The 10,905-nt window shown below is 44.3% G+C and overlaps 1 protein-coding gene across 1 annotated transcript in view; it reads left to right on the plus strand.

Moving 5' to 3' along the window:
• The window catches only part of myo1eb (myosin IEb), a 36,204-nt gene extending 33,991 nt beyond the window's left edge, over positions 1 to 2,213 (plus strand). Inside the window, exons 26-27 of the mRNA XM_056285855.1 lie at positions 210 to 385; positions 1,866 to 2,213. Coding sequence (XP_056141830.1) covers positions 210 to 385; positions 1,866 to 1,942 — 253 coding nt within the window. The 3' untranslated portion in view covers positions 1,943 to 2,213. The remainder of the gene's footprint in view (positions 1 to 209; positions 386 to 1,865) is intronic.
• Positions 2,214 to 10,905: the final 8,692 nt, after the last annotated feature.

A 10,905-nucleotide genomic window follows, 5' to 3' on the forward strand; every position in this document is an offset into this window, starting at 1 on the left:
CATCCAACCAGATAGTTCATTACATGCACCTGTTTCTCCAGTTATTCCAGCGTGGGACAGCAGACAAATGCGATGAACCACCTGGTAGGACAGAAAACAGGGAGGAGGACATGACTGAGAACCACCGTTTCAGAGAAATTATGTTATCTCAAACCATCTCTTGTCTGTCCATCTCTCTCCGTCTGTCCATCTGTCTGTCTGTTTGTCAGGCTTCAGAGAAGACGTTCTAAGGAGATAAAGCCAGTTCCTGGAGCGGGTCGGCCTAAACCTGCCCCAAAACCGAAGCCACGCTCGCCACAGTGCCGTGCGCTGTACGCCTACGACGCCCAAGACACTGACGAACTCAGCTTCAACACTGACGATGTCCTCGAAATCCTCACTGAAGGTACCAACATGAGTCTGGATTCTCTCTTAAAGGGAAAGTCCGCTTTGGTGTTTCCTGTTAGTGACTCCCACACACTGGGTCCATGCCGCCTTACAAACCCAGTTCTGTTGTGTAGTCGGTTCATTCAATAAAGTCTAGTATAGGACAAGTTCCAGTGTGCTGAATACTTCCATTTACTACTCCTCATCGCTTAACGGCAGTTAATACGATTCTTCTGGCAGTAAGAGAGGTAATTAGTTCTTGATTTTTATTGTTATGGATTGCTGCTACTTTGGTAAGAACTTCACACAAAATGCTGTTGCTCCTCAAATCTTAATGTACCTCCGTTACGGCGACGCGTGGTCAGGTCAAAGAGCGCCCTGGAGAGAAATCCTGCTGCATTAAAGGGATAGAAAATGTGAATACATAAATGGACTGGTAGCTTCTAATATTGAGAGCCAATAATAATAGTTTCAGGCCAGTTTGACGGCTTATGAGAAAGTTTTAAGTGTTTGTGTATGGCCGCTGTAATTCCACAAGGAGGCGCCATGCAGTCTGTTGGGAGAGCGATGCATGCCATCACAGACTCATTGCCAAGAAACTCCACTGGTGTCACTCTTCAATACAGAAGAGACAAAATGCAATAAGCCTAAATCAACTTCCACAGACAAGATGGTGTAAGGTGACTGTGAAGGCAGCGCCTACTAATACCCCTTTCACACTGGCCAAAAAACCCACTAACATCCATCCGCCTGTGGTCAATGTAACACTGACCACCAAAGGCGGATGTTAGCGGATGTTAGCAGGTATCAGTGTCCTCCAGGGCAGGATGAAAAATGTTGTGGAAAAACGCTCGATGTAATGAGCAGTGCCTCAAGTCCATTTGCTGAGCCATCCATTCATGAAATCATCCATGAAGAGGAAATTTTTCCTGAAAAACTGACTTTCAGAGATAGATGTCTTAGTTGTATTCATTCACATGAATCTGAATCTTCCCGGCTGTATTTTTACCACACCTTTACTATGACACTATATATATATATATATATATAAATAAAGTATAATAAAGTTTTACCAAAATGCATTGAGTATGTTTTAAAGACTGAAAAGGGAACTGTTAGCACATTAGTGTATTGGCTGGTACTGTTTGAGGCTACTGGATTCAATCTCTGGGCTCCTGTGTGGAGTTTGCATGAGTTTCCTGCTAAAATCCAAAGTCATGCACGTCTGCAAATTAAGATCTGGATTAAGAGGGATAAACAAAATAAATTGATAAACCTTCTTTTTTTGATGCGTGAGAAAATTATTGCTACTTTTGTTTTCCAGACACACCATGTCCCACCTGTGGATACTTTCATTGCCAATCACAATTATTCTCAGTAATAGCCTTATTATTATTATTATCATTATTTCATTATTGTGTTATTGTTTGTTGTATTACAGTGATATTTGTTGTATTTCTTTATGAATTAAATTAACATTTGTGTGTGTGTGTGTGTAGATCCATCAGGCTGGTGGTTCGGGCGTCTGCGGGGGAAAGAAGGAATGTTTCCTGGGAATTACGTGGAAAAGATCTGAGACGCACTCTCTGCTGTTGACACAACACAGTCCAGTGACACCCACAGATGAAGCCTTAATACATTACTGTATGACTCGATCTCCAAAAAGATTTCTTACCTCAAATTCATAATTCATCCTGTGTAAAAATTTTCGTTTTATCATCCACGGACTCTGGTTCCCTATCATTAAGTTTAATTTTTGAACTGTCAGTCCATCAGAATATCACTAAAGAATATTACAAAAATTTTGTAAGCACTGGCTTCCCATTTTAAAATAAAAGGATTGTATATATCAGAAAAATATTTTGTTTTTTGTTAGTCATACATCAGAACCCCCCCCCCTTTTCTCTTGGCCAATTACCCCACTCTTCCGAGCCGTCCCGGTTGCTACTCCACTGCTGATCCAACTACCACATGCCTGCTCTGATATATGTGGAGTCGCCAGCCGCTTCTTTTCACCTGACAGTGAGGAGTTTCACCAGCGGGATGTAGCACGTGGGAGGATCATGCTATTCTGTTCCCTCTCCTCCCCGAACAGGGGCCCCGACTGACCAGAGGAGACGCTAGTGCAGCGACCAGGACACATACCCACATCCGGCTTCCCACCCGCAGACATGACCAATTGTGTCTGTAGGGATGCCCGATCAAGCAGGGGGTAACATGGGGATTCAAAACACTGATCCCTGTGTTGGTAGGCAACGGAATAGACCGCTACGCTACCCGCACGCCCACTCAGAAAAGTATTCTAATTATTTTCTATTAGGTCTGGCAGGTTATTTTAAGTCCATTTCACACAATGTGGAGTTGAAGATGTAAATTAAATCTTATTTTTTAAAGTATCTGCCATTTATTATAACATAACCCCAGGGCTGGACTGGGGGGGGGGGGGAAATCGGCCCTGGCATTTTTGGCCCAGATTGGCCCCCCACAATCGGTCGAACACTTTCCACCAGTACACCACCCTTGTGGTCCCCTTAATTATGTGTTCTGTACTATTCCCTCAAACCAGTACAAAGTTGAGCAGTAAGTGCCATGGACTAGTGTACCAGTGCAAGTGGATCAGAGTACTCACTCGCTCTTGACTGACTCCCTGGGTAGCAGTGGAGTGCACAATATCCATTCTCAAGTACAGGTTACACAATCTCTTAACCACAGGGTTTGCATCTTGTTTGAGGTGGTGATTTAAAAACACCTGCATCATAGCGCAAATGTGACGCGCAAATGTGAAGATACTGTTTACTACTATTTCAAATGAATAGGAGGTGTAATGTGAAAAGCTCTTGTGAGAATGTCATCTCCACGTCACTAGAAATACCAACTTTCTCATATTTATTTCTGATCAGCTCAGATCAGTGATTCGCAATAAGACTCATTGCAACTGTTTCCCCCTTCGAGAACTGTTTCCCCAAAGTGAAACATGTTACCTATTGGTTACGATTAGGTTAAGGTAAATGTTAGGTTAAGGTTAGGGTTAGGTTGAGGTTAGGTTAAATGAAGCATCCCAGTAGGGTATCGAACTCTGGCTAGGGGGTAACAGATCTTGACAGGGAAGCAGAGTTAGATAGAACATGTCACTGAGCTAACAACTGCAGGAGAGTGTGTATTTTCAGAGCGATGGGCAATTGTTTTCGCGATAACAGGCACTCGGATAAATGGGCTTTCGGTCCAATGGGACATTTTTCTGACTTTTGGAATAATGGGCCATCTGAACAATGGCATGGCACCACTGAATGACCGCCAGCAGTAGCTGACATTCTCACTTTATGATAGCGTTATGATTATTTTATCTTATTATCATCATCATTAATTGAGTTAATCATTATTTATCATCATCATGCCATGGCACAAACACTACCTTCCTGCATGCTACTCCCTGCTCACCACTTCAACAAAACTCTCCTCCTGCTCACTGTTCCTCAGCCTGGCAGTTGTCATGGCCAGCCACCTCTCCTCCTCCTCCTTCTTCTTCTTATTCTTCTTCAAGCCAGCCACATACACTACCGTTCAAAAGTTTGGGATCACCCAAACAATTTTGTGTTTTCCATGAAAAGTCACACTTATTCACCACCATATGTTGTGAAATGAATAGAAAATAGAGTCAAGACATTGACAAGGTTAGAAATAATGATTTGTATTTGAAATAAGATTTTTTTTACATCAAACTTTGCTTTCGTCAAAGAATCCTCCATTTGCAGCAATTACAGCATTGCAGACCTTTGGCATTCTAGCTGTTAATTTGTTGAGGTAATCTGGAGAAATTGCACCCCACGCTTCCAGAAGCAGCTCCCACAAGTTGGATTGGTTGGATGGGCACTTCTTTGAGCAGATTGAGTTTCTGGAGCATCACATTTGTGGGGTCAATTAAACGCTCAAAATGGCCAGAAAAAGAGAACTTTCATCTGAAACTCGACAGTCTATTCTTGTTCTTAGAAATGAAGGCTATTCCATGCGAGAAATTGCTAAGAAATTGAAGATTTCCTACACCGGTGTGTACTACTCCCTTCAGAGGACAGCACAAACAGGCTCTAACCAGAGTAGAAAAAGAAGTGGGAGGCCGCGTTGCATAACTGAGCAAGAAGATAAGTACATTAGAGTCTCTAGTTTGAGAAACAGACGCCTCACAGGTCCCCAACTGGCATCTTCATTAAATAGTACCTGTTAGAGCCTGTTTGTGCTGTCCTCTGAAGGGAGTAGTACACACCGGTGTAGGAAATCTTCAATTTCTTAGCAATTTCTCGCATGGAATAGCCTTCATTTCTAAGAACAAGAATAGACTGTCGAGTTTCAGATGAAAGTTCTCTTTTTCTGGCCATTTTGAGCGTTTAATTGACCCCACAAATGTGATGCTCCAGAAACTCAATCTGCTCAAAGAAGTGCCCATCCAACCAATCCAACTTGTGGGAGCTGCTTCTGGAAGCGTGGGGTGCAATTTCTCCAGATTACCTCAACAAATTAACAGCTAGAATGCCAAAGGTCTGCAATGCTGTAATTGCTGCAAATGGAGGATTCTTTGACGAAAGCAAAGTTTGATGTAAAAAAAATCTTATTTCAAATACAAATCATTATTTCTAACCTTGTCAATGTCTTGACTCTATTTTCTATTCATTTCACAACATATGGTGGTGAATAAGTGTGACTTTTCATGGAAAACACGAAATTGTTTGGGTGATCCCAAACTTTTGAACGGTAGTGTACATGTCCTCCCTCACCACACCCATAAATCTCCTCTTTGGTCTTCCTCTTTTCCTCTTGCCTAGCAGCTCCATCTTCAGCATTCTTCTCCCAATATAACCAGCATCTCTCCTCCACATGTCCAAACCATCTCAATCTTGCCTCTCTTGCCTTGTCTCTAAACCGTCCAACCTAAACTGCCCCTCTAATATACTAATTATTAATCCCTATTAATCCTGTCCTTCTTTGTCACTCCCAACAAAAATCTCAGCATCTTCAATTCTGCTACCTCCAGCTCCACTTCCTGCCTTTTCGTCAGTGCCACTGTCTCTAAACCTCCACCTTCGCCCCCTCTACTCCTTGCATCCTCACCATTACACTGTCCTCCCTCTCATTCATGCATATGTATTCTGTCTTGCTCCTACTGACTTTCATTCCACTTCTCTCCAGTGCATACCTCCACCTCTACAGGCTCCCCTCAACCCGCTCCAGACCATGTGCTACAAACCACAATGTCATCTACAAACATCATAGTCCATTGAGACTACTGCCTGATCTCGCCCATCAACCTGTCCATCACCATTGCAAACAAGAAAGGGCTCAGAGCCGATCCTTGATGTAATCCCACCTCCACCTTGAACCCATCTATCATTGCAACCGCACACCTCACCACTGTCACCCTGCCCTCCTACATATCCTGCACCACTCCTACATACTTCTCTGCCACTCCCGACCTCATACAATACCACACCTCCTCTCTCGGCACCCTGTCATATACTTTCTCCAAATCCACAAAGAAAAAATGTAACTCCTTTTAACCTTCTCTATACTTCTCAATCAACATTATCAAAGCAAACATCACATCTGTAGTGCCCTTTCATGGCATGAAACCATACTGCTGCTTGCTAATCATCACCTCTCCTCTTAAATTAGCTCCCACTACTTTTTCCCATAATTTCATGCATAATTTCATGAATGTTCTATCAGCTTCTCCAGCTAACATTTCCTTGGGACTATTGAACACAAAACAACCCTGCATTTTCAAACGCATTCTCTCCAACAATTTTTTTTTATGTTAACAGTCAGTTTTAAACTAGGACATCTGGGTAGACTGCCCTCCGTCCACAGCAACATGGGGATTATTCTCACCACAAACAGTTGCTGTTCCTAGACCTTTTTTTTGGTTGTTGTTGTTATGTCCTCTTCTAGGTGTCTTTGAACCCCAGAGGTTTTAACCTCTCTATCTCTCAAGGTCAGTCTCACAGCCCTAGGAGTTGTAAGCTGTTCAGTAGACATCGGCGGGGTGCTTGTAGTCAGCTGGATTACAGGCTGGGCCCGCAGGCTGGTCTCTCCTGTTGATCCAGGAACTCCTCTGTCATGCTGGTCCGGTATCCCTGAAGAAGGTGACTCTGGGACAGTCTGAAGATGTCTCCTATTCCAACGAGTGACTGTTCCAGTGTCTGTTCTGATCACCTAGGATCTCACCTCGAGACTTACCTAAGACTTTGGCTGGTGTTTTCCAACCTTCCATCCAGTTTGATTTTCATGTTCTGACCAGGGTGTAGATCAGGCAGAGCATGTGCTGAATTTTGGTGGTTATAGAAGAACTAGTAGGCTTCTTTAGCTTTGTTGTCCCTCTGAAGCACTTGTTCATGGCTGATGTACTTAGGCTGCAGCTTCTCATCCAGCCTAGGGAGTGTCGTTCCGATCTGTCATCTAGTGATGAGCTGCGCTGGACTTGCTCCGGTTGCAGTGATGGGGGTTGCAAAATAACACATCAGAGCAAGATGAGGATCTGGTTGCTTGATAATGCACTTGGCTGTTTGTACAGCTCTCTTGGCGGCCCCATTCGCTTGAGGATAATGAGGACTCGAGGTAGTATGGGTAAAACCATATTGCTTTCTGAACTTCTGGAATTCAGTCGAGGTGAAATGCATAGCATTATCACTCACCAGCTCAAAGGGGATGCCCCATCTCACAAACATAGACTTTAGTGGTGTGATGACTTGTTGGCTTGTTGTAGTAGATAGGTGAGCTATTTCAATGTCTCTGGAATAATAGTCCACTACAATGAGGTATTTCCTGCCCTCATGCTCACACAGGTCAGCTGTGACCTTTTGCCATGGACCCTTTGGTAAGGGGGTTGTTTTAAGTGACTCTCTTTTCTGTGTTGGTCTGTGCTCCACATAAAATGTGCATGTCTTTACTATCTTTGCATTGTCTGTACTTATAGCTGGCCACCAGACTGACAGCGTGGCTCTTTCCCTGCACTTTTTCAGCCCCTGGTGACCCTCATATATCTTTTGCAGTATTTCTGCTCTTTGTGTGGCTGGGATGACGATCCTGTCTTGGTACAGTACGAGGTCATCTGACTCAGATAGCCGTGTGCTCTCGCCATGTAGAATCCCTGTAGTGATGGTAACTATGCCATTTTCTGTGGCCAACTTGTCCTAATGAAATTAATGACCATCTGGAGATATGTGTCATTGCGTGTAGCTTCTCTGATATCATCCAGTCTGTGTGCTGACATTGGTCTGCTTGTTACCACAGCCTTCACAAATGCCTTAATGTCCTCCTGTGTGTCACACTACTACTATTCTACCAGTGGGTTTCTACTGAGTGTGTCAACCACTATCAGTTGCTTACCTGGCACATGCACAGCCTTCACATTGATGTGCATGAGGCGCATCCGCAAATGCTGACACCATAGGGGTGATTTATCCAGGTCATACATGTTGATCAATGGAACCAAGGGCTTGTGATCTGTTTGTAAACAGAAACTGTCCATACCTTGGAAGTAGCGAGAAAAACGCTTACACGCCCACACTCCTGCCAGGCACTCCTTTTTGATCTGAGCGTATCTTTTCTCAGCGTCTGTTAATGTGCATGAACAAAAGGCGACAGGCCTAAGCTCACCCTTCTGTGCCTGTAGTAGTGTGGCTCCTAGACCGTAGCTGTTCGTGTCAGCACTGACAACTGTCGGTTTGCTGGCGTCATAGTATGCCAGTACTGGTGCTGAAACTAACATGGCCTTGACCCTGATGAACGCCTGCTCTTAAGGCTCACCCCAGATCCAAGCAGCCTCCTTCTTTAAAAGCTCTGTGATCAGGTGCAGTGTGGTTGACAGGCTAGGCAAGAATTTATCCAGGTAATTGATGAGTCCCAGCACTTGGCGTAGCTCGTTGATGTTCGTAAGACTTGGCATCTTGAATATGGCTTTCACTTTGCTGATGTCAGGCTTTATCCCGTCCTGTCTGATGATGTGCCCAAAGTACCGTATCTCTGATTTTCCAAAGTGACACTTTTCCTTGTTCAGCTTTAAACCTAAGTCTTTGATGGTCTGTAGCTCTGCACTCAGGTGGCGGTTGTGTTCCCCTCATTCTGTCCATAGACTAGCACGTCGTTCATCACGGCAATGGTGCCCTCGTGGTTCTTCAGGAGTGCGCTCATCTTCTGCTGGAAGATATCAGGAGCTGATGTAATTCCGAAAGGGAGACGGCGGAAAAAGAACCTTCCTACTGGCGTGATGAATGTGGTCAGTTTTCTACAGCTGACTTCCAGTGGAATTTGCCAGAATCCACTGTAGGCATCCAACGTGGAGAAGATCCTTGCCCCCAACCAACTTGGGGGCTATGTCCTCCAAAGTCGGCAAGATGAACCTCTCCTGCTTCACTGCCTCATTGATTCTCTTTAAGTCCACGCACATTCTCACTTTACCTGTCTTTTTGATCACTGGCACCATAGGTGCACACCAGTCAGTGAGCTCCATGACCAGTAGTACTGGGTGAGGCCGCCGCAAACGTGAATTCGCACCGCCATCTTCCCACACCGGTACTAGGTGAGGCCGCTGCAAACGTGAATTTGCGCCGCCATCTTCCCACACCGGAAGCGGAAGCAAACTATTAAATAATAATAATAATATTAAATATTAAATAATAATATAAAATCTTGACAACTGACTAGGACGCCCTTCTTCATCCACAGAAGTTTGGCTCTGAGCCACGATATCCGACATGAGAAACAGAGAGGACAGAGGGGGAGGGGATGGGCTGGCCTAGTAAGAGATGTGATTGGGCCAGCTTAGTGTCATTATAGATAATGAACCAATGGGCGACTGCGCCAGCTTTTTGGGCTGGTCGTTAGCAATATTTTTTTAATATTAAAAATTAAATAATGTTGGCTCCAGGGTGCGTAGGCCCAGTATGCCACATTACCAGTCCAGTGCTGCATATAAGCCTAACATTACTCTAGGAAAGAAACACAAATATGAAAGGTTTATTTCAGCTAAACGTCACAAACACACCCGCTAACGTGAAACAACCAATAGACAGAGATGCCATTAAAGGTCTGTGGACATTGTAAATCCAGGTTCCATGGACAACGTGCTGTTCGTCTACAGAACAGGTTGATCTTTGGTATAGTGTGGTTCAATTGCAGCAAAATCAAAGAAACTCTTTGGTGGTTTTTAATTGGAGAATAAAATTTCACTAGAAATGTATATTTGGAGAAGGGGCCTTGTTCTCCTCACCGAGCCTCACCTTGCTGTCGCTGACACGAAGGAGTTGATCTGCACTTCAACCAGTCAATCAAACTTTATTAAACTTTTGGAAATAGAATGCAATGTCGCGCACTTTATATGAAAACAAGTGTAAACTACTAATAAGACACGTTAGTCCCTAGCTAACGGGTCTGACCCTTTAGCCGAGCGGTTAGTGATGTCGCCTTGTGGTGCAGCACACCCCGTATCGAATCCCGCACCGGGCAAGAAAATAACCGATTACAGAAGTAAAAATACATTAAGAAAAGTTTCCATATACAACAGCTAGTCGAGCGATCAGTCGATCGATCGATCGATAGATTGATAGATGCATAGCAGTACTCAGAAATTCATGCTGATGTTTAAATCTGAGCAGTTAACATGAAATCCACACACCAAGGTGTTCTTATGAACAGGTGAAGGTATTCACAGAAGAGGTACTTTTAGGTGTTTTCCCCCCCGTTTAGACTGGCAGCCCAAATCAGATTTTTCTGGCTATTTGATGTGAATCTAATCACTAATTTAGTCTGTACAGCAAAAGTACATGGGATATGAGTAGTTCAGACTCCGAGGGCCATAGTTTCCCGAGACACAGACTGGCTGTTGGAAACAGATTTGTTCATTGCTGATTGAAAGGATGGATTACCGTCCATTACCACACCACGCATATAGTATAGTCTAATATACACCGGCAGCCTAAAATGAAACCTATCTTAGGACATTATTTCCTCTACCATTTTTCACCGTTAGGGTTATAGCCATGAACATTTGGTTAGGACCGATGTCCATTTACTGGATGACATGGGAAGTACAATCACCCTCGAACCGTTAGTTTTCAAATGACGCACGTGTTTTGCAGTATTGCCATTGGTCGATGCCGTAACCAAACTCAACGCTGCGCTAAAAGAAGCGAACTGACGGAGGAAACAAAACACCATTCATACTTGCGCGCGCGCGCACGCACGCGCGGAAATGCCCACCTACGGCAAGCCGCAAAGAACAAAACACGCAAACGCCTGACAAACAGTATATTCCAATAACAGTTTAAAGACGCGTCACTGAAATGGCCATAAGCGATGTGTGTATCAACCAGCAGGGCCGCTTGTAGCAACAGACGCGTCAGTGTACCTGGTTGTGCCTACTGCGCTGAGCGGGGCGGAGTTCGAACCAAATCCCCAACTGTCGTTTTGTCCGCTGCCTGAACGAGCATCGTGCTGTTCTGCGGGTCACCGAGACGTGTCTGCGGATCTGGAGCGACTCGGTTCTGCGGGTAA

Source organism: Lampris incognitus, chromosome 9 (assembly GCF_029633865.1).
Source record: "Lampris incognitus isolate fLamInc1 chromosome 9, fLamInc1.hap2, whole genome shotgun sequence".
Lineage (NCBI taxonomy): Eukaryota > Metazoa > Chordata > Actinopteri > Lampriformes > Lampridae > Lampris > Lampris incognitus.